Source organism: Trichomycterus rosablanca, chromosome 8 (assembly GCF_030014385.1).
Source record: "Trichomycterus rosablanca isolate fTriRos1 chromosome 8, fTriRos1.hap1, whole genome shotgun sequence".
In the NCBI taxonomy this organism is placed as follows: domain Eukaryota; kingdom Metazoa; phylum Chordata; class Actinopteri; order Siluriformes; family Trichomycteridae; genus Trichomycterus; species Trichomycterus rosablanca.
This window is the reverse complement of record NC_085995.1, coordinates 22483264-22508924: the sequence shown is the minus strand read 5'-3', so window position 1 is coordinate 22508924 and position 25661 is coordinate 22483264. Positions and strand designations below refer to the sequence as shown.

Here is a 25661-nt window from a genome sequence, read left to right as displayed (position 1 = left end):
ATGGATGTGATACATGTTCTCAGCTTGAGGGTGGTGATACTGCTTGGGCTCAGCTTGTGTAAACCTGAATGGACAGTCTCTGCCCCGCTGACTCCACCTACTGAACTAGTGGAATATGTGACACCCACAATAGATGAGAGCGCAAGACTAGTGGTGAGATTCTTTCCTTTGTAGTAAAGCTTTTTTTCCCTATGTTTCCACCAAAAAAGGAGGTGCCAGGATTGGTATTATCTTGTTATCATGACATCAATCAGATTAAATATTTCAATTGTGAGTCAATGGACACAAAAATGTAACAACTAAATCAGAACGTCATTGTGACACAGCTGGTAGAATGAGTACCACACAGCACCTCTTTAAAATCAATGTTCCTCAAGGAAAGATGGGATTTGCATGTTTCTCTCTGTACAGTGTATAATATAATTAAACAGTTCAATAAATCTGGAGAAATCTCAATCTCTCAGATGGCACTGCATCAAGAACACATTCATCAATAGCTAATATACCCACATGGGCAAGGGATTACTTTGGCAATCCTTTGGCACTACAAAAAACAGAGTTACAGTTAAATCTTTACTATACAAAAAGAAGCCTCATGTTAACCATGTCCAGAAGTTCTCTGGACCATCACAGAGTGCACGTGTGTATTGTGGTCAGAAGTATCAGTATTCTAGATTTTTTGGGAAGGAGTGCTCCAGACCAAAGACTAAAAGGACCACCCAGAGTCTGTAATGGTATGGACAACCAGGGTCTGTTATACTATGGGACTGTGTCAGTGCCCTTGGCAAAGATAATTTACACTTCTGTGATGACATTAATGCAGAAAAGAAAGTTTAGAGCAACATATGCTGCCTTCAAGATGACATTTTTACAGACTCATGCATTTTTCAACAAGACAATGCTAGACCACATGCTGCACACATTACAAAGGCATAGCTACAGAAGGAGAGGATATGGGGACTGGACTGGCCTGCCTGCAGTCCTGACCTGTCCCCAATAGAGAATGTGTGGAGAGTTTTAAAACGAAAAATGCAATGTCAACTACTGTTGCACACCTTAAAACATTTTTGCAGGAAGAATGGGACAAAACAACACCTGAAAAACATTATTACTTTGTATCCTCAGTACCAAAACATCTTCTGAATGTTGTGAGAAGGAATTGCAACATTACAAAGTGTTAAATGCTTTACTGTCCCAACTTTTTTTTGAATGTGTTGCAAGCCTGAGGTTCAGGAATGGATGCATATTAACAAATTAAATAATGTTGACCAGAAAGAAACCCATAAAATATAAAAATAAGAAACATGAGAAATGAAAATCAAAGTAAATGTAAGAAACACTGTGGTCCATGCTCTCCCAACATTTTCTGATTTGGGGTTGTATATATTTTCATTTAGGATGATGAATTCATGTTTGTTTATAAGTACAATGTCCAAAGTACTTTAAATAATATATTAAAGAGTAAATGTAAAATTATAATATGTGGAACAGAGATTTACACATGTACAAGTACAAGGCAACGAAATGCAGTTTGTGTCAGATTTGCAGTTTTTATTACACTTTCATTGTTATCACTAATTAGAAGTACATCCTTCAATATCTTTGATAAATCTTCTGCTGGTTTTATAGGATTGGCTGACAAAATATGGCTACTTGTCTCAGCCTGATTCTTCCACTGGCCAACTTCAGGCCTGGACAGCTGTCACAGAAGCACTGAAGGCCATGCAGAGGTTTGCTGGTCTAGAAGACACTGGAACTTTAGGTATGAATACAAAGCTCTGTTTAAATGTATTCTCCTGCTATCAATGATCAATGAACTGTACATTGTTCTTTCAGATGGAGAGACATTAAGATTGATGCAGAGCCCACGCTGTTCACTCCCAGATAATGACGGCAGTCAGATCAGTCCGGTGTCAGATACTGAGGATCATGGTAGAAGGACAAAAAGGGAAATATCTACATGGACTCGACGGAACATTAACTGGAGGTTTGACTCACACTGCAGTCTTGATCTTAAATTCCTGTTTCTCTTTTTCTTTTGTTCCTTTAATGTCTCAAACATTTATGACTAAGTAGTTGTACCAAACAATTGCAGGGTGGCATGGTGGCTCAGTGGGTAGCACTGTCGCCTCACAGCAAGAAAGTATCTTAATAAAGTATCTATCTATCTCTAAGAAGGTCCTGAGTTCGATCCCCAGGTGGGGTGGTCCGGGTCCTTTCTGTGTGGAGTTTGCATGTTCTCTGTGTTTGACATTAAACTTGTGAACTGATGAATCTTGTGTAATGAGTAACTACCGTTTCTGTCATGAATGTAACCAAAGTGTAAAACATGACTTAATCCTAATAAATCCTTATAAATAAATAAACCAAACAATTGCAAGTTATTTATCTCCCATTGCAAATTATGTTTATTAGCAAAATCTACAAGTTTTCAGCTGTTTGCAATAAATTAGTCAAACAAGAACAATTAAAATAGCTCAAAACTAATGAAACAAGTTTCTACAAATTAAACAAAATGCAAAATGACTACTGCAGTCTTAGAATTATATAAGTAATTCATGACAAGCTCTTGTGTCCAATGTTTTCTGCTTGGTGCCGAACCCACAGCAACCCTGACCAGTATGCTCTTGATGAAAACAAATAAATTACAAGTATAAAAGGTACTTCTTAGCATTTAATTTGGGAACATTTAATTCCTGTTTTTCCATTTTTTTCCTCTCATAGGTTGCGTTCATACCCTGTCTCCCCGACTCTGTCCCGTGACATAACTCGCTCTCTAGTTTTCTATGCTCTGAAGGTGTGGGCAGAGCCAACACTGCTTGAGTTTCATGAGGTTAGCCATTACTAGTTTCATTTATACACTAATATGAATACAGTTAAGATAAAATTTAGTTGCTTCCTGTCACTGCTTCATGTCACACTCTGAAATCATCTAGGTTGGAGGACCATCGGGGGCAGATCTGCAGATTGATTTCTTGCATGGTTTCCATGGTGATGGGTACCCCTTTGATGGGGTGGGTGGAGCTGTTGGTCACGCCTTCTTCCCCTCTGATTCCGACAGAGCAGGTGAAGTTCACCTGGATGCACAGGAGGATTGGGCTTTCAGACAGCCAGGTGACTTTAAAACATACATACAAGCTGTTATTTTCAGCTGTCCTTGTTTAAAAAAGTTTATTATAGTAATTTTCCATGCATACACATTGTATTAAATTCTAAAGTAATAGTTTTAAGAATTCGATCAAGCCAATCAGTTATGAGATGAAAACAATAGCTAGATCCATTGTTACTGGTAAGATTGATGGTTTTTGCTTTGAGGTTGTGGATAATTTAAGGTAGTAGTTGTAGTAATTAATAAGGCAATTTTCAAACTGATAATTGTTAAGTGCCATCAAATCGATTCTTACTCCTTCCAGCAAGTTCAAAGCCACCAATATTCTTTCTGTACCATATTTTTGCTGTCCAACTTTCACATTCATAAAGGACTATAGTGAACACTGTAGTCTGAGCATATCTGATCTTTGGATAGACAAGATCTTCTCCAGTTCCTTCATTTTTGTTCAGCCAGTGACACTCTGGGTCTTATCTCTCGACTGCAACACAGCTCCTGCTATTCCTATTGCCCACCAAAGGCTTCCTGAAACTTTCTTCTCAGAGTGTTTACCCTGGCCAGTTCTGTATGTCCAGCCCTGATAGTGCTTGGGAATTTTAACATCCATGTTGATATTAGTTGCTCACTAATAACTGAGTTTAAGAGCACATGGCCAAACACTGGATGTAATCTGTTCTGGTCTATCTGTTACCTCTATATCTGGCTGTTGTTGGTGTTTCTGACCATGGACTTGTTGAAGCAACAGTTAACATCTTAGTCTCACGCTGGTGCAGTAAATCAAGAGTCTCCTTTTGTAACATCAAAGCTGTCGATCTTTAAACCTTTTCTGCTCTTCTTTTATCTATTTCTCAGCTGTCCTGTCCTGATGATATTTTGACTCTCTTTAATGGTACTGTCTCTGAGATATTAGACCAAGTGGCTCCACTAAAGACTAGACAGGTTCCTGCTGGCTGCTCCTTCCCATGGTTTAACTCCATGGTTAACCTTACCACTGAAAACCACTGGTAGGTGTCTGGAGCACCGTTTTAAAAAAATGGCCACATTTATTTGCATATACAGACCACACTATTATTTATAGTGCTCCATACATTTCATCACTTATTAGTGGCTGTGGAAACAAGCCCTAAATACTTTTCACTACTGTTAAGAAATACATTAAGCCCCCGACAACCTGAACCTGAGCAATGTGAGCAGGGCCGGCGCTAGGGTGGGGTATTTCTCACTACCTAACCCAAAACACACAAGTGCAACGCAAGCAAAGGCTATTTTTTTTTAATTATCTCTGAACCTGTAACAGGGCGAGCGGCTTCAACGTTTGGTTATTATTTTAAGTAGTGGTTATTATTTTAAGTATTATTTCACTTTTAGTCTTAGTAACGCCGTGTGTGCGCAGGTTATATCAGCATTACAATGCGTTTAATACACCGCTGTTTGAGTAGTGCAGTGGGCAGAGCGCATCTCGCATATTTTTCCTAATGTAAAACATGCAGGGCCAGTGTTATGGGGGTGCTGGGGTGGATTTTCTCACTGTCCCCCCAATCAATGCAGTCCAGAACCGGGGCTGAATGTGAGCAATGTGACACTTGGCTACTTGTATAGTTTGCTGCATTCTAGACAGCTGGCAGACACTAGAGGAGTGGTAGCTGGCATAATGTCCTTTTCCTCATGATTAATGATCGTTACCTTGATTTCAATAATGGCAAATCACTAAGAACTAAAATATTTAAAAGAAACTAATAAGGATAAAACAAAGTATAGAAAGGTAGCAGAGCAAAGCAGAGACACATTTGTACGGCAGGAAGCAGCAGAAAACCATGGATGCCCTTAGCAACTTGAGGTTCTCTTTCATATCTTCTGTAAAACAATTTTTGTTTTTCCACAATTGTTTCCATCATCAATGTCTTTACAGATATTTTTAAAGTACAACATAAAAAATACACTAAAAATACAGTGTTTTCCTTTTTCTGATTTCCAACGTTGGCAATCCAGTTTCCCATAACCATCAGGACATCTTGTTTGCAGGTCCCATACATTTTAGTTGGAACTTCATCATGAAACCTTACCATGAAAGTCTTTTTTGCTTCTTTACTGTTCTGAGCTGTTAACCATTTCATAACTTGTGTATTTTACAGGGTCAAAAAGATAAATAAATAACTTTTATTTCTAACCTCAATATTTCCAAATGTTAAAATAATTAATAAAGAGCCTGCATTATGTCCTGACAGCTTCTAAAGGCACGGATACATTTACAGTACTGGTGCACGAGCTTGGACATGCCCTCGGACTCTCTCACTCATCAGCACGGGGATCTGTTATGAGGCCATATTACCAGGGACCTCTGGGGGACCCACTGCACTTTAACCTTGGGTCTTCGGACCTTGAACTTATCACTGCACTCTACGGTAACTATCACCAGAAAATCTGTCTATATGTCCATCCATCCATTCATCCATCATCACAATCTTCATAATCAATATTACAGGTAGTAGAATGGGTCATAATAAAGACCTCATGGGATGTCACCTTTCCATCAAGTGAGTTCAGGAAATTATAGTAAATTTAGCCCTGTAAGACATTACGTGTTTACGCACAACCTGTTTATTTAAACCTTTATTTATTGGATTCTCGTGGCTAAGCAAGCACATTTAAGCTCACATTATACATAAAAGTTGGACTAAATAGTCTTATGCTTAAAGCACACAGTGACATTCTAGAAGGTTGTGTGGCTGCTGTTCGCAGAAGGTTTTAACATAACATCGTCCCCATGAACAACAATGGGGTCTATAAAACAATGGTACCATATTTGATGTGGAAAAGCTTGACTGGCCTGCACGGTGCCAACACCCTATTTTTTATTATTCAACATCACTCAAGTGCAAAAGTGAAACTGTACATTCATATTTTCATTTCTATTAAAAGAAAAGTGAATACAAAAAGGACCAATCCTTTATTGATCTGAGCTGTCCATAAACTTTCTGTTCAAGACATACGGAGTTCCTATCTGAAAAGGCTTTCTAAGATTTTATTTAATGTATGCATGCGTTGTTCTTTTTTAGGAAAAAGGGGTGATCCTTTACAGACAGACAGTCCTCTTCCAGAAGCCGACGTCCAGCTAAACCAACGTGGAGAGTCACACAAACTTACACACAGATACCCACAAAGCCACCAGGACAGGTGTAAAAATAATTTATGCACTAACTCGAATTTTGTGTAGTCTGTTCAGAAAGTGTATTAACTTAGTTTAAAATTTGTATTAGTTTTTCTTTTATAATTTTAACATTTCCTATCTAAAATTACACAAATAATTCCAAAATTGCTTCTATCAGACACATAAAATGTCAAGTAAAAGCAATATTTGAAATACTTCTGGAAAATGCAATATTAAGCAGCAGAACTGCAATAGGTGTTATGCAGATGTAGAAACTAATGTACACAAAAGCACACCCACCAGAGCTGACATTTCGAACTTGTTGGTTCGAAACTTAGCTTTGCCATCCAGCTGGGCGGCTACATGAACAACGATTGGCTTGTTGTTCATACAGGGAGGGACCTCATAACTGATGCAATTACGACCTCTGCTGGCTGACTGATGGCGTCTGCACAGAGTCTGGGAATAATCAGGGTGTGGCTCTCCGAACACAAAGCTGATCCGCATATAATTCGCCTTGTGCAGGTGAAAAGATGCAGTCGGCTACTGCACACCTGTCGGAGGGGGCATGTGTCAGTTCGCTCTTCTCAATCGGGGCGGGGGTCAGCACCAGTAATATATATATTTTACTTCACTTTATTTGATAAGCTTGTTTAAGTAATTTTTAATAGGTGTGTTTAATAGGTGGCTCGTTTGTTTACATTCCCCCCACGTTCGAATGTGATATTCAAAAATTTGCCTTCATTTTAAAAAATGATATTTATCAATTTCCATTTACAATAATTATTATACTACAGCAAGTAAATACATAATATTCATAATGTAATTAAAAATACTGCAAAGTTACTTTTCTGTAAAAAAAATTATTGATTTAAATTAAATTTTAATAAGTTGTTTATATACAGAACAATAAGGTTATTCATATTCTTAAAATGTTTGCTTTATTCCAGTCATATGTTGGATAGGTGCAACACAAGTTTTGATGCGGTTGCTAAAATCAGAGGAGAGACATTTTTCTTCAAAGGTATAATTCTTATTATTATTAAACTTTATTATACAGATTCTTATTAACTGTGGCTGTGAGAATGCTCTAACAGTTGAATACAGTAGACCCTTGACTTACGAATTTAATTGGTTCCGAACGGTTGTTCTTTAGTCAAAATGTTCGTTAGTTAAACCTGTTTTTCCCAGTAGAAATCATGTAAACAGAATTAATCCATGCCAGACCTCCCAAACCCCCCCTTACCTAACCTTTCTAATGTCTTAAATGGTCTTTTTTGTTATAAATACAACTATATTTTCCCTTAAATCTTAAATTATAGAATAGACATTCCTGTAATAAACAATAATAAACAATAATACACAGTATTACTGTACATAAGACACACATCACATTTCAGCACAGTATGTGCTGTACCATACACCATAATAATTTCCTTCTTTTTATTTTATAAAATGTATCTACCAGAAACAACAATAACTCTCATATTTCTCTAATATTTCCTTCTTTATTTCAATAGTGTTGTATTTTGTAGTTGTAATTTCACGAAAAAAAGAATACTTTACTGAGCCGAATTCCTTCTTCTCTCTCACTCACTGTCCCCTCTGTCTGATACACAGTGACAGCTACTGGCAGGAGTAATTATACAACAACAAATAGTAATAGATTTGTTTATTTTCTCAGCACTACACTTCCTCTGCAACTTCTTTGAAGCCATTTTAATATTGAATTTTACAAAATGTAAAGAAAACACCGAAAAAACACTGTCCACATTTATACAAACTAATAATTTCTGATGCTGAATGCAAATGTGTCAGAATTTGGCATAGAAAGCATTAATTTATGGACTCTGTCTTGCGTCTTTAGTTCAGGCGCATGGTGGTGATGTGGTGAATGTTTCTTACCAAACATTGGACCCCTTAATCGAGTTGTTTGAATGCTCCAACTTAAGCAAGACCACTGAATCCATTTGATGACCACAATTAATCCTCCTACCATGGCTACATACAGCATGATTCTACCAAATCAGAAGCAATCTCAACTCTTGACAATGACAATAAGAGATAGGTATATTTTAGTTGAATGTATCTTAAGAGGGACGGCATGGTGGCTCAGTGGGTAGCACTGTCGCCTCACAGCAGGAAGGTCTTGGGTTTGATCCCCAGGTGGGGTGGTCTGTGTCCTTTCTGTGTGGAGTTCTGTGTGCATGTTCTCCCTGTGTCTGCGTGGGTTTCCTCCGGGAGCTCTGGTTTCCTCCCACAGTCCAAACATGCAGTCAGGTTAATTGGAGACACTGAATTGGCCTATAGTTGAATGAGTGTGTGTGTAACCCCAACTGAATGTCCAACTGACAATTCTGCAGCAAATATGTAACATAATTATGTCAACATGGACCACATACTTAAAGAAATGTTTGTTCAACACCTTGTAAACTCCCTCCACAAACAACTAAGGTTGTTCTGAGAACAAAAATAGTGGAAAAAGGTCCTATGAAGTCCCTAATGACTGAATGTGTGCAATTTTATATTATGGTAATAGTGGTAACAATAAATATTATGATATAGTGCTGGTACTAGTGGTTCTGCTTTGTGTATGTTTAAAAATGTATATTTACTGGCATAGCTAATGGGCCCTTTAATTATAAACACCACTCATTTATTTCTCATTACTTGCTTTTATTTGATTTGATATAAGCAATATACAGATGTGTGACAATTTACAGCACAGCATTAATGATGTGTCTATTATCTATAGCATAGTCCAAATGGTAGAGACAAAAATACTATATAATTGAAATAAAATCTACTTATAGGTCTTAGTATGTGGAGGGTACATACAGGAGGTCTGATCTCTCGGAAAGCTGTGTCTGTGAGGAGACTTTGGGCCGCTTTGCCCACCTCTCTACCCCCACTGAGAGCTGTTCTGGAGAGACATGAGGATCACGCCATCATATTTATCAGTGGTCAGTATCCCATATGAACATTTTCCATACATAATTAGATTACATCTTACTCAGAAACACATATGGTGATAAGCCAAACATTAAAACCATCAGCCCCTCCCAGTCTATATTTTAACATTGAGTTAGATAAGGACCAAATGTGAATGACTTTGTTATGAGCCAAATTGGTATTTATGGAACAGCAAGGGTTGCCTACAGGCAATGTTGTGTGGCACAGGCCAACAACAGTGCCACTGTGGCTTTAAATGCATATAAGTTTAATACTGGTGATGAGATAAATGTCACAATGAACAATGCATTGAACACTTCTGTCACTATAGTCACTATACACAGGGCCAGTCAAGCCTCCCATGCACACTCCTGTGCACCTACATTGTGCACAAAGACTGGATATTGGAGTCATAAGTAAACCGGTGTATTGTTTACCTGCAGAATGCACTGTAGTAAAATGTCCTGGTACCATATACCAGCCTTTCTCAACCGGGGTGCCGCGGCACCCTGGGGTGCCGTCTGGCTTCGTCAGGGGTGCCGTCAAAAATATTCTAATAGTGATGAGTTGTTCGCGAACGATCCGATTCTATTGAACGGCTCTTTAAAATGAACAAAAGGAACCGAGTCGCGCCTCTGGAAGCCACTATATATGTATATCTTTTTATTTCTGCGCAATTCTTATCGACTGTAATCCACCCAGTCCGCTTCTATCAGTGAAGGGAATTGATCAGTGATAATAAGAGCTGTTTATTGTCGAAATTCAAATCCGAAAACGGAAAGCGGAGAGCGAGCGAGACACACACACACAAACTCAAAAGAAGCTTTATTGGCATGACAAATAAGGACATTCGTATTGCCAAAGCAAGTTACAGAGAAATAATAAAAATAACAGTAAGAAAGAACAAATATACAAAAGTTACATGTGCAAAAATATAAAATAGAATAAAATAATAATAAAAACAGTGCAAAATATTAACAATAAAAATTATAATATTTACATTAATGAGGTAGTAATAACGATCAGTTAATGTGCGCACACAGAGAGAGACTGATCGTTATTACTACCTCATTACTGTAAATATTATAATTTTGTTATTATTTTGCACTGTTTTTATTAATATAATAATTATTTTTGCACTTGTAACTGTTTTAGTAAGTAAGTAATTTATACACATTTACATTCAAAGTGCTGTTTTGTATATATTTGTTCTTTCTTACTGTTATTTTTATTATTTCTCTCTAACTTGCTTTGGCAATATGAATGTCTTTATTTGTCATGCCAATAAAGCTTCTTTTGAGTTTGAGTTGAGAGAGCGTAACCGAGCTACAGAGAGAACATGCAGAAAAGAAGCAGTGCTCTTATAATGACAAATAATTGAGAAATAAACTATAAACTTGTTTAATTATGGTAAATCTGATTTGTTCATGGCGCAAACTGAGCTTTTCGAGCGTAACTTGCATCAAGAACAAGTACAGGGAGCGACTGAGGGCTCTGGACCAGGGCTCTCGACTGTCTGCCTCTCATCCATCCCTGCCAGAATAGGGTAAATGTGTGCATCATCCCAGGCTCAGGTTTCCCACTAAAAGTATGTCACGTTTACCCCTCCCTCCCTAAATGACACCTTATGGTGTGTGTCCGTGTGTGTTAGCAGTCCGAGGGATGCAGAGTGTAAGTTTTTTTAATACATTTTAGACTGGGGTGACTTGAGATTTTGCATACTTTTAAAGGGTGCCGTGACTGAAAAAAGGTTGAGAAACACTGCCATATACCACAGGACTACTTCAGATGTCTTGTGAAGTCCCTGTCTGTGTTTATTTATAAAACACAACAGACCCACGTCTCTGAAACTAAAATTACTATAGCTCAAATAAAAAATTTTACAAAAAAAGTAACAAATCTATTCTAAAAACTAATTTTAAACATTGACTTACTGAACTACTAGCTTTTTATATATTGTATTTACTAATCGCATTTGTATCAATTTAATTTCCTTCATATTCATGTCACTGTGTGTTTCAAGGCTCTCAGTTTTGGATGTTTAAAGATCTGTCTCTTGAGGACGGCTTTCCCAAGCTGCTGTCTGATCTAAGTCCTGCAGGATCGGACGCACCTGGGTATGGCTTACACTGGGACCCTGATAAAGGAGTGACGTGGGGGCCTGTTGAAAAAGAAGGAGACAAAAGAGAGGAGGAAAATCACATGTGGACAGAGCTGACTAAAGAGGGTGTGAATGGAATTATCAAAGATAATAATGGTGAGAGAAAATATGTTTTGGTTTGCATGATCAGCCATAATATTAAAACCACCTCCTTGTTTCTACACACACTGTCCATTTTATCAGCTCCACTTACCATATAGAAGCACTTTGTAGTTCTACAATTACTGACTGTAGTCCATCAATTTCTCTAAATATTTTTAGCCTGCTTTTACCCTGTTCTTCAATGGTCAGGACACCCAGAGGACCACCACAGAGCAGGTATTATTTAGGTGGTGGATCAATCTCAGCACTGCAGTAACACTGACATGATGGTGGTGTGTTAGTGTGTGTTGTGCTGGTATGAGTGGATCAGACACAGCAGCGCTGCTGGAGTTTTAAAATACTGTGTCCACTCACTGTCCACTCTATTAGACACTCCTACCTAGTTGATCCACCTTGTAGATGTAAAGTCAGAGACGATCGCTCATCTATTGCTGCTGTTTGAGTTGGTCATCTTCTAGACCTTCATCAGTGGTCACAGGACGCTGCCCATGGGGCGCTGTTGGCTGGATATTTTTGGTTGGTGGACTATTCTCAGTCCAGCAGTGACAGTGAGGTGTTTAAAAACTCCATCAGTGCTGCTGTGTCTTATCCACTCATACCCGCACAACACACACTAACACACCACCATCATGTCATTGTCACTGCAGTGCTGAGAATGATCCACCACCCAAATAATACCTACTCTGTAGTGGTCCTGTGAGAGTCCTGACCATTGAAGAACAGCATGAAGGGGGCTAACAAAGCATGTAGAGAAACAGATGTACTACAGTCAGTACTTGTGGAACCACAAAGTGCTTCTATATGGTAAATGGAGCTGATAAAATGGACAGTGACTGTATAAATAAGGAGGTGGTTTTAATGTTATGGCTGATCGGTGTATATTGTGTTGCAAATGCATATACAGTATGCATATACAGTATATACTGTATACATATATGCATGAGAGCAATCTAATTTTTTATTTAAATGGATATGATACATTTATACCTACAGTTAAAATCTAAATAACACAGCTCTCATTATAAATTAGGTTGATTTGCAATCAGCTGTTTGCAATCAACCAATCAAACAAGAACAATTTAAATAGCTCAACACAACTAATATAACTAGTGGTTTCTCCAATTTCAACACAAAATGCTACTATTAATGACTACTGCAGTTGTAAATTACTAAACTCCTATATAAATATATATATACTATATATATACACAGTGGGGGAAATAAGTATTTGATCCCCTGCTGATTTTGTAAGTTCACCCCCTTACAAAGACTTGAACAGTCTATAATTTTTATGGAAAGTTTATTTTAACAGAGAGAGACAGAATATCAACAAAAAATCCAGAAAAAAAACATTAAATAAAAGTTATAAATTAATTTGTATTTAATTAAGGGAAATAAGTATTTGATCCCCTACCAACCAGCAAGAATTCTGACCCCCACAGACCGGTTATGTGCCCATGAGGCACACAAATTAGTCCTGTCCCTGTATAAAAGACTCCTGTCACAGAATCAGTTTCTTCCGTTCAAATCTCTCGACCACCATGGGCAAGACCAAAGAGCTATCAAAGGACGTCAGGGACAAGATTGTAGACCTGCACAAGGCTGGAATGGGCTACAAGACCATCAGCAAGAAGCTTGGTGAGAAAGAGACCACTGTTGGTGCGATAATTCAAAAATGGAAGAAATACAAGATCACAGTCAATCACCCTCACTCTGGAGCTCCATGCAAGAGATCACCTGGTGGGGTAAGAATGATTCTGAGAAAGGTGAGGTCAGTCCAGAATTACACGGGAGGAGCTTGTCAATGATCTCAAGGGAGCTGGGAGCACAGTCACCAAGAAAACCATTAGTAACACACTTCGCCGTAATGGATTGAGATCCTGCAGTGCCCGCAAAGTCCCTTTGCTCAAGAAGGCTCATGTACAGGCCCGTCTGAAGTTTACCAATGAACACCTGAATGATTCAGAGAAAGCTTGGGAGAATGTGATATGGTCAGATGAGACCAAAATTGAGCTCTTTGGCATCAACTCCACTCGCCGTGTTTGGAGGCAAAGAAATGCCCGGTGGGGATGGTGTTCTTGGGGTCATATCCAGCATTTCTCTGCTCCCAGCTCCCTTGAGATCATTGACAAGCTCCTCCCGTGTAATTCTGGACTGACCTCACCTTTCTCAGAATCATTCTTACCCCACCAGGTGAGATCTTGCATGGAGCTCCAGAGTGAGGGTGATTGACTGTGATCTTGTATTTCTTCCATTTTTGAATTATCGCACCAACAGTGGTCTCTTTCTCACCAAGCTTCTTGCTGATGGTCTTGTAGCCCATTCCAGCCTTGTGCAGGTCTACAATCTTGTCCCTGACGTCCTTTGATAGCTCTTTGGTCTTGCCCATGGTGGTCGAGAGATTTGAACTGAAGAAACTGATTCTGTGACAGGAGTTTTTTATACAGGGACAGGACTAATTTGTGTGCCTCATGGGCACATAACCGGTCTGTGGGGGTCAGAATTCTTGCTGGTTGGTAGGGGATCAAATACTTATTTCCCTTAATTAAATACAAATTAATTTATAACTTTTATTTAATGTTTTTTTCTGGATTTGTTGTTGATATTCTGTCTCTCTCTGTTAAAATAAACCTTCCATTAAAAATTATAGACTGTTCAAGTCTTTGTAAGGGGGTAAACTTACAAAATCAGCAGGGGATCAAATACTTATTTCCCCCACTGTATATACTGTATATATATATATATATATATATATATATATATATATATATATATATATATATATATACGTATATATATATATATATATACAGGGGTTGGACAAAATAACTGAAACACCTGGTTTTAGACCACAATAATTTATTAGTATGGTGTAGGGCCTCCTTTAGTGGCCAATACAGCGTCAATTCGTCTTGGAAATGACATATACAAGTCCTGCACAGTGGTCAGAGGGATTTTAAGCCATTCTTCTTGCAGGATAGTGGCCAGGTCACTACGTGATGCTGGTGGAGGAAAACGTTTCCGGACTCGCTTCTCCAAAACACCCCAAAGTGGCTCAATAATATTTAGATCTGGTGACTGTGCAGGCCATGGGAGATGTTCAACTTCACTTTCATGTTCATCAAAGCAATCTTTCACCAGTCTTGCTGTGTGTATTGGTGCATTGTCATCCTGATACACGGCACCGCCATTGGATGCACATGGTCCTCCAGAATGGTTCGGTAGTCCTTGGCAGTGACGCGCGCATCTAGCACAAGTATTGGGCCAAGGGAATGCCATGATATGGCAGCCCAAACCATCACTGATCCACCCCCATGCTTCACTCTGGGCATGCAACAGTCTGGGTGGTACGCTTCTTTGGGGCTTCTCCACACCGTAACTCTCCCGGATGTGGGGAAAACAGTAAAGGTAGACTCATCAGAGAACAATACATGTTTCACATTGTCCACAGCCCAAGATTTGCGCTCCTTGCACCATTGAAACCGACGTTTGGCATTGGCACGAGTGACCAAAAGTTTGGCTATAGCAGCCCGGCCGTGTATATTGACCCTGTGGCGCTCCCAACGGACAGTTCTGGTGGAAACAGGAGAGTTGAAGTGCACATTTAATTCTGCCGTGATTTGGGCAGCCGTGGTTTTATGTTTTTTGGATACAATCCGGGTTAGCACCCGAACATCCCTTTCAGACAGCTTCCTCTTGCGTCCACAGTTAATCCTGTTGGATGTGGTTTGTCCTTCTTGGTGGTATGCTGACATTACCCTGGATACCGTGGCTCTTGATACATCACAAAGACTTGCTGTCTTGGTCACAGATGCGCCAGCAAGACGTGCACCAACAATTTGTCCTCTTTTGAACTCTGGTATGTCACCCATAATGTTGTGTGCATTGCAATATTTTGAGCAAAACTGTGCTCTTACCCTGCTAATTGAACCTTCACACTCTGCTCTTACTGGTGCAATGTGCAATTAATGAAGATTGGCCACCAGACTGGTCCAATTTAGCCATGAAACCTCCCATACTAAAATGACAGGTCCAACCCCTGTATATATATATATACAGTGTATCACAAAAGTGAGTACACCCCTCACATTTCTGCAGATATTTAAGTATATCTTTTCATGGGACAACACTGACAAAATGACACTTTGACACAATGAAAAGTAGTCTGTGTGCAGCTTATATAACAGTGTAAATTTATTCTTCCCTCAAAATAACTCAATATACAGCCATTAATGTCTAAACCACCGGCAACAAAAGTGAGTACACCCCTAAGAGACTACACCCTAAATGTCCAAATTGAGCACTGCTTGTCATTTTCCCTCCAAAATGTCATGTGACTTGTTAGTGTTACTAGGTCTCAGGTGTGCATAGGGAGCAGGTGTGTTCAATTTAGTAGTACAGCTCTCACACTCTCTCATACTGGTCACTGAAAGTTCCAACATGGCACCTCATGGCAAAGAACTCTCTGAGGATCTTAAAAGACGAATTGTTGCGCTACATGAAGATGGCCAAGGCTACAAGAAGATTGCCAACACCCTGAAACTGAGCTGCAGCACAGTGGCCAAGATCATCCAGCGTTTTAAAAGAGCAGGGTCCACTCAGAACAGACCTCGCGTTGGTCGTCCAAAGAAGCTGAGTGCACGTGCTCAGCGTCACATCCAACTGCTGTCTTTGAAAGATAGGCGCAGGAGTGCTGTCAGCATTGCTGCAGAGATTGAAAAGGTGGGGGGTCAGCCTGTCAGTGCTCAGACCATACGCCGCACACTACATCAAATTAGTCTGCATGGCTGTCACCCCAGAAGGAAGCCTCTTCTGAAGTCTCTACACAAGAAAGCCCGCAAACAGTTTGCTGAAGACATGTCAACAAAGGACATGGATTACTGGAACCATGTCCTATGGTCTGATGAGACCAAGATTAATTTGTTTGGTTCAGATGGTCTCAAGCATGTGTGGCGGCAATCAGGTGAGGAGTACAAAGATAAGTGTGTCATGCCTACAGTCAAGCATGGTGGTGGGAATGCCATGGTCTGGGGCTGCATGAGTGCAGCAGGTGTTGGGGAGTTACATTTCATTGAGGGACACATGAACTCCAATATGTACTGTGAAATACTGAAGCAGAGCATGATCCCCTCCCTCCGGAAACTGGGTCGCAGGGCAGTGTTCCAGCATGATAATGACCCCAAACACACCTCTAAGACGACCACTGCTTTATTGAAGAGGCTGAGGGTAAAGGTGATGGACTGGCCAAGCATGTCTCCAGACCTAAACCCAATAGAACATCTTTGGGGCATCCTCAAGCGGAAGGTGGAGGAGCGCAAAGTCTCGAATATCCGCCAGCTCCGTGATGTCGTCATGGAGGAGTGGAAAAGCATTCCAGTGGCAACCTGTGAAGCTCTGGTAAACTCCATGCCCAGGAGAGTTAAGGCAGTTCTGGGAAATAATGGTGGCCACACAAAATATTGACACTTCAGGAACTTTCACTAAGGGGTGTACTCACTTTTGTTGCCGGTGGTTTAGACATTAATGGCTGTATATTAAGTTATTTTAAGGGAAGAATAAATTTACACTGTTATATAAGCTGCACACAGACTACTTTTCATTGTGTCAAAGTGTCATTTTGTCAGTGTTGTCCCATGAAAAGATATACTTAAATATCTGCAGAAATGTGAGGGGTGTACTCACTTTTGTGATACACTGTATATATATATATATATATATTGTTCTTGTTTTATTGGTTTATTGAATAGAGCTGAAGGTTTATGGCATACATTTGTATACATACACTCTAAAATGTGAAAGGCCTTCCTAGTAGAGTAAAGACATAATAATAAAGTACATGCAGTAATAATGCATCATAGCAGACTTCTGTACTTTTGTATAGAGGCGGATCCAGGCATTGTCCACAGTTGAAATCTGATAGTGTTGTATTTGGATATAAATGGACAGTAAAGTGAAACTGCTTTATTCCACTGTCTGTGCTGTCAGACAGTCTCCTGTCCAGACATGTTGCCTGAACCTAATGTGGTTTTAAGGCTTTAACTATCTATAGTACACTATTTGGCCAAAAGTATGTGAATAACTCCTCCTAATGAATAAATATAGTTTTTTGCCACATCCATTGCTAACAGGTGTATTTATATGACATAAGGTAATTTATATAATTTTAATGTTGTGGCAACAGTTGGGGGAAATCCTTTTTTCCTTTTAGCATGAGTATGCCCCTGAGTACAAAGCAAGGCCAATAAAGACATGATTTGACTAATTATGTGCAAAAGAGCTTAATTTGCCTACACAGAGCCCTGGTCTCAGCCGTACTAAACACCCTTGAGAAGAATTACCCTTGGATTGTGAGACAGGCCTTCTCCTTTAACATTAGTGCATGACCTCACTGATTCTATTTACTGAATGGGTGCAAATTCTCACAGATACGCCCCGAGGTCTTGTAGTAAGACTTCCTAGAAGAGTGGATGATATTAAAACTACAAAGAAATTAGGGACAAAGGAAAGAGGTAGCATTGTAATGTAAATGCCCATGTTTTGGAATGTTCAGAAAGCTCACGTTCCCTGTGTGAGTGCCCTGTTTATTACACAAAGCAGTAGAGCCAACATTAAACAAGAAAATATTAGTATATTATTGTATAAACTCACTGAATGAAGAATTACGCTTGAATGTAGGACATTATATGGACAAAAGTATTAGGACAACCCTTCTAATTATTAAATTCATGTGTTTCAGCCAAATCAGTTGCTAACAGGTGTTATAAATAAATCATATAAGGAAATTATATGTTTAGGGTAGGCCCCTTCCTACTCCAGTATGACTGTGAATGTGCACAAAGCAAGCTTTATCAAATCATGAAGAAAAGCTTGGTTTAAAGAAAATTCAGTAGCCTGCACAGAGCCCCGACCTCAGCCACATTGAACAGCTTTGGAATCAACTGGAACATCAATTGAGGCTTTCTTGACCAACATCAGTGCCCAGCTTTCCAAATGCTTATCTGACTGAATGGGCACAAATTCCCAGAGACATACTTCTTAGAAGAGTGGCTGCTGTTATAGCTCAGGAGATTACATTTAAAGATTACTCTATTTGCCGCTCAGGTGGCGCAGCGGTAAAAACACACGCTGGAACCAGAGCTGGGATCTCGACTACGTCGTATCGAGTCTCAGCTCTGCTGAGCAGCCACATGAACAATTATTGGCCTGTTGTTCAGATAGGGGTGGGATTAAGCTGGATGGGGTCTCTCTCATGGCTGGTGCGGTTGCAACCTCTGCTAACTGAATGATGGTGCCTGCACAGAGATGGGAAAAGAGTGCTGTCAGGGTGTGTCTCTCCGCACACAGTTTTGAGTTCTGCACACAGTTTTGAGTTCTGCACTGCACTCGTCAAAGTGTAGGCGACAAAATGCACACGGCATGCTGCCCACATGTCGTAGGGGGCTTGGGTTAACTTTGTTCTCCTCAATCAGAGCGGGGATCGGCATTGGTGGAGAGGAAGCGTGATGCAATCGGGCAATTGGACAAGCTAAAAGGGAGAAAAAGCATAAACAAAATGTATATAAAAAGATCACTCTATTTCAGTGCCATTTGTTGTTGAACTGAGATGTTCAACAAGCTCATAGTCAGATGTCCAAAAACTTTTGGCCATATTGTGTGTCTTGGGTCCCTTTGTTTTGAGCATGGCCCATTTGTAGCCCCTGATTTTGAAAAACCTGTGACAAAATAATTGAAAAATGTCAAAAAAGTGTACATTTGAGGTTATTTTTTTCTACTAGTTACTTTAAGGATGAGGTGTTGGCTGAAGAACCAGGACACAAATGCTCAGACGATTGCAAAATAGCAACTAGCAAAACATTAAGCAATATGAAACTAGGAATAGACCAATGGCAAAATTAGAAACACAGAGACACAGAACAGAACAAACACTACCATCTATGAATAAATCCACCACCATGCGGCCTTTAAAACACAGTAAATGCTAATACTAAATATATGCTTACATGACTATCGTGACTCTTAAATTACTGAAAATAACCAGAAGAACCAGAAGAATAATGAAACTAATCACTATGCTAACCCTAAACTATGAAACAGGAGAAGAACAAAACTAAAAGCTATGCTGAAATCAAATAGAAGCCAACATAATGCAAGACAAAATGAAAACGGAACAGAATGGTCCCTACTGTATAGAAAGAATAATCAAAGGAAACATTAGGAGCAGGTGAAAGCATTACACAATGGAAGAAATCACAATTAAGGGCTGGGAAATGGAAGTGGAATACATGACAACAAAAATTTGACTACAGCTGGTGACTTCTCTTTGTCTATAAAACTGGAGCTTTGGTTCAGCTGCACCCATTACAAATTACATAGAACAGTGGTCGTTTGGCTCAAAATGATCAGAAACCCAGACTATTACTTTATGCTTGGAGGAGATTTGAATCATAAAACAGTCAATTGAATGAGAGCTTGCAAAAACACAGGTGACACTGTCAACAGTTAAGTGAGCTTCAGATTGCCAGACAATTTAAAAATGTGCCAGGTTCTGTACATTCAGTAAAATTTGTATGTGCCAGTTTTGGAACAGAGGCTTTTTTCTTGCCCTTGACAATGCAAAGCATATGGAAATGCAAATCTTCAAGAGCTTCTTATTCATAATCTTATTCAGACCTGTTCTTGTTGTTAACTTGTGGACTTCTTAATAATGCAATTTTATGTCCACCCTGTCCTGAAAAACATGTAGGAATACAATTATTGATAGTCAAGCCATCATTTTTAGACTTTTAGATGCAAAAAAGTTAAAATAATTGGGGTTTAAGGCGATAAAATAAAAAGGGTCGGTAGAATAATGTGATTTATATAATGTACTTATTAAATTACAACCCCAAATCAGAAAAAAGTTGGGACGGCATGGAAAATGCAAATAATAACAAAAACACAGAGTTTCTTACATTTACTTTGACTTTTATTTGGTTGCAGACAGGATGAACCTAAGATATTTCATGTTTTGTCTGTTCAACTTCATTTCATTTATTAAAAAACAGTTACAGTTCCAAAAACAGTTGGGACAGTAAAGCATTTACCGCTTTATAATGTTGCCATTCATTTTTACCACACTTTGGCACCGAGGATACCAAGCGATTTAGTGTTTCAGCTTTTATTTTGTCTCATTCTTCCTGCAAACACGTCTTAAGATGTGCAACAGTACGGGGTCGTCGTTGTCGCATGTTTCGCTTTAATATTCTCCCCCCTTTTTTTTTATTGGGAACAGGTTAGGATTGCAGGCAGTCCAGTACCCGTACCCGTACCCTATTCTTCCGCAGCCATGTCTTTGTAATGTGTGCAGCAGGTGGTTTTGCATTGTCTTGTTGAAAAATGCATGGTTGTCCTTGGAAAAGATGATGTCTTGAAGGCAGCATTTGTTGCTCTAAGATCTCAATGTTCTTTTTTGCATTAATGCTGCCCTCACAGAAGTGTTAATGACCTTTGCCAAGGACACTAACACAGCCCCCATACCATGTGACACCCTGGCTTTTGGACTTGTTGCTGATAACAGTCTGGATGGTTCTCTTCGTCTTTGGCCTGGAGCACACAACGTCCATTTTTTCCAAAAAAGACCTGAAATGTTGATTCATCTGACCACAATACACGTTTCTCAAATAAATCACATCATTATTTAGTTTCACATTACTAGCCCTAAATTGCCTCTGTCCCAACTTTTTTTGCAATTTGTTGCAGGCCTGAAATGCAGGAATAGAGGTATATTAATAAATGAAATGAAGTTGTGCAGACAAAACATTAAATATCTTGGGTTCATCCGGTCTGCAATCAAATAAAAGTCAAAGTGAATGTAAGAAACTCTGTGTTTTTATTTTATTAGCATTTTTCATACTGTCCCAACTTTTTCTGATTTGGGGTTGTACTTTAAACATAATAACAATGCACTTGTGTGCCAAAAATGTGATCGTGTATAAATACCATGTACAAGAGCATGTACATGTGTTCCTATGAGACTCAATAGCATCGCCAATTTTTTTCTCCACCAGGTTCATTGTACCTCTTCAAGGGTTCTTCCTACTGGAAATTTTCCCACCCCTTCGCTGCCCCTGAGAAAGGATACCCTCGTCCTGTGGCCACAGACTGGCTGAACTGCCCAGACCCTACCCCTCATAATCCAGCTGGCGTCTCCCTGACATCTATAACTGGTCAGCTTGAGCTGCAAAAGAGAAAAAATCAAGGAGCAGCAGACCAGATCAGGCACAGAGACAAAACCGCAGCAGGACCCATACAAGATCAAAAGGACTGTCACTGTTTCAACGAAGCAATGCAATATAATATGGGTCTGGTTTTAGTGATGCTTAGTCTACTCTTACACATGGGTCATATTTACTAAGATAAATGCTAATTGCATATATTTTAGCAAGTTTGTTTAGTGACACAGATATGGTATCTGTATAAATATAAACACAGACAAAGTTTGCCTGATTAGGATATGCCTATAACCTATAAAACATTATAACCAGTATTAACCTTTGGAGTCTGTAGGTCTTCCTTTCAGCAAAAGCAGAGGGTGTACTGCCATGTGCATATTGCTTGACTGAGAGTATCTAATGTCTGTAACATTATTATCTTATCAAAAAATTATCTTTTAAATTAAAAACATATTTGTCTCAAGCTAAAGAGGAAGGGGTTTAGTTTTGTCTGCAATTTCCCAGTGCCAGTTTGAGCATGGACATTGAAACACAGATGGATACCAGGAAACTATACTCATACATTATACAGTAAATTAATGTAAATAAATAGAAAGCAAAACAAAGCAGACAAATAAAATGTCTTAGTAAATTCATGTCAAAGTAATATTTATTATTTTAAACCTTATTAGTGTGATTGCAGAATGCAAGCACACTATTGTTATTGTTATTTTCGTTTTCAATATATTATTATTATTCTGCCCGTTTTTTGTCCGTGCTTCTTCTCCCGCAGTTTTCGAGATATCGACCCCGTTCCAGCGCCAAATCGTCCGGCCCATACGGGAATAGAGCGCTTGTATACAACTTTTGGATCGAACCAACACTGTGGGCACAGTGCCCGTTTTAAGGTGCCCGTTTTTCCCCATTGACTCCCATTCATTTTGAAATGAATTTCGAGCTATCAACGCCGTTCCAACCCTTGATCGACCGGGTCATTAATTAGCGCCCAAATCCAAAAAATCATCCGGATACGCCCATCCGTGTGGCATTTATGCCCGTTTTTGCCCGAATTTTTGGACAAAAATCTTGACACCTTTGGCTTTCCACAGAACGTCAACGTGATGACGTAGACGGCATCTTCAGGCCGTTCTGAGAATAGAAAATGGCGGCCGCCAAAAAATCTGACTTATTTTGGTCTGTAACTAAAGTATTAGTGATTTTTAAGATGAAAACGCTGCACAGAATGAAATTATAGTGCAGTTAGACTTTGCAGTGAGCGTCATATCGTTCGCGCTGCAACAGAAACAAAGATATTTATATCCGTTAGCTTCAAGGCTAACGGATGCATTGAAATCAATGGGAATTGCTAAATGCTAAAAGAGGGACCGAAGTCTGAGTGCACTATGCCTGAAATCTGTAAATGAGACACAGCCGATCATAGATTGCGCAATACCATGGCCCCTGCAGTGATAATCACATGTAAATGAATGAGTACTGATTTGTAAGCAGTACAAACGTGCAGAAATGCATTTTTTTACAGGTTTGGCTTTTCAAACACACCCAGAGTGAACTTGTGCTCACACCACAGCTTGTGCACAGATACAGTGGCCTGTCTGGGAGAAAGTATTCACACCCCACGCACCGCACCACTTCTAAACGCATGCGCGCCCCCGACCTGCGCACGCCCGCCGACCGGCACACGGCAATCACACTCGCATTTTCTCCGGAAATGCACTCTCTAGTTATTATTATTATTATTAATAATAATAAACTTTATTATTATATTTACATTTACATATATTTACATCAGCATTCAGCAAACGCTTTTGTCCAAAGTGACTTATAGTGTTGTGACAGTAAATTGAAGTAATTAAGGGTTAAGGACCTTGCTTAAGGGTCCAACAGTGGTAACCTGGCAGTGGTGGGGCTTGAACCAGCAACCATTTGATTACTAGTCCAATACCCTAACCGCTACATTGCCCACAGTTATTATGCCCACAATTATTATTATTATTAATAACCTTTTTTATTATTAGTGTGATTGCAGAATGCAAGCACACTATTGTTATTGTTATTTTCGTTTTCAATATATTATTCTTATTCTGCCGGTTTTTTGTCCGTGCTTCTTCTCCCGCAGTTTTCGAGATATCGACCCCGTTCCAGCGCCAAATCGTCCGGCCCATACGGGAATAGAGCGCTTGTATACAGCTTTTGGATCGAACCAACACTGTGGGCACAGTGCCCGTTTTAAGGTGCCCGTTTTTCCCCATTGACTCCCATTCATTTTGAAATGAATTTCGAGCTATCAACGCCGTTCCAACCCTTGATCGACCGGGTCATTAATTAGCGCCCAAATCCAAAAAATCATCCGGATACGCCCATCCGTGTGGCATTTATGCCCGTTTTTGCCCGAATTTTTGGACAAAAATCTTGACACCTTTGGCTTTCCACAGAACGTCAACGTGATGACGTAGACGGCATCTTCAGGCCGTTCTGAGAATAGAAAATGGCGGCCGCCAAAAAATCTGACTTATTTTGGTCTGTAACTAAGGTATTAGTGATTTTTAAGATGAAAACGCTGCACAGAATGAAATTATAGTGCAGTTACACTTAGCAGTGAGCGTCATATCGTTCGCGCTGCAACAGAAACAAAGATATTTATATCCGTTAGCTTCAAGGCTAACGGATGCATTGAAATCAATGGGAATTGCTAAATGCTAAAAGAGGGACCGAAGTCTGAGTGCACTATGCCTGAAAGCTGTAAATGAGACACAGCCGATCATAGATTGCGCAATACCATGGCCCCTGCAGTGATAATCACATGTAAATGAATGAGTACTGATTTGTAAGCAGTAGAAACGTGCAGAAATGCATTTTTTTACAGGTTTGGCTTTTCAAACACACCCAGAGTGAACTTGTGCTCACACCACAGCTTGTGCACAGATACAGTGGCCTGTCTGGGAGAAAGTATTCACACCCCATGCACCGCACCACTTCTAAACGCATGCGCGCCCCCGACCTGCGCACGCCCGCCGACCGGCACACGGCAATCACACTCGCATTTTCTCCGGAAATGCACTCTCTAGTTATTATTGTCATCATTAGTAGTAGTGGTAGTATTATTATTAGTAGTAGTATTATTCTTAGTAGTAGCAGTATTATTATTCATTGTCTGTATTACCACCACCCTATCCTATTCAGGGTTGTGGTGGGTTCGATTCAAAGGGGGAAAGGCAGGAAACATCCTGGACTGGTCACCAGTCTATCACAGGGCAGACACACACACATTCACACACACACGCACACTCATGCATGTATTTGGACTGTGAAAGAAAACCTGGAGCACCCAGAGGAAACGCACACAGACATGGGGAGAACATGCAGATTCCACACATAAAGGACCCGGACCGCTCTACTTGGCAATCGAACCCAGGACCTTCTTGCTGTGAGGTGACAGTGCTACCCACTGAGCCACCGTGCTGCTGTAATATTATTATTATATTATTATTATTTTTTTGTTTATCATAGAAACAAACATTAAAAACAACATTAAAGCTGCAGTGCATAACAGTGCACAACCTGTGGGGATCTTTTTTATTTAAAATGTGTTAGGTAGAGGATCATAGTTAAATACTCCAGGTTAAATCCACCTCAGCACTTTGTGGGGGTAACTTTTTAATCCTGAACAACTCTTTAGTACTGCAGCTTTAAAAAAAAAAGTGCTTCAAGGGTTTGTTAAAACAATGTATCATTTAGATTTGTTTTAAATTTTATAGACCTGGAAAATCTTTAGAAAATCATTCAGTAATAATTGCCACATAAATCTGAGGCTATAAAACTTATGCTGCTATGTTTGACATTGTAAAAGTTATATATTATACAAATAGAGTACTTGATTACAGTGTTATGTGTGGACAACCAATCACCATGCATCCAAGTAAGTCATACAGCTCATACATGGGCTTTTAAATAACAATAACTTATTTATAATATAAAATA

The 25661-nt window shown here is 39.5% G+C and overlaps 1 protein-coding gene across 1 annotated transcript; it reads left to right on the top strand.

Moving 5' to 3' along the window:
- mmp17b (matrix metallopeptidase 17b) lies at positions 1-22318 on the top strand. Its single transcript, XM_062999635.1, has 11 exons — positions 1-153; positions 1630-1762; positions 1837-1987; positions 2725-2833; positions 2937-3114; positions 5335-5511; positions 6166-6283; positions 7208-7281; positions 9071-9220; positions 11233-11466; positions 21519-22318. The coding sequence occupies exons 1-11, from the start codon at positions 1-3 to the stop codon at positions 21863-21865; spliced, it is 1824 nt and encodes a 607-aa protein (XP_062855705.1). The 3' UTR covers positions 21866-22318.
- Positions 22319-25661: the final 3343 nt, after the last annotated feature.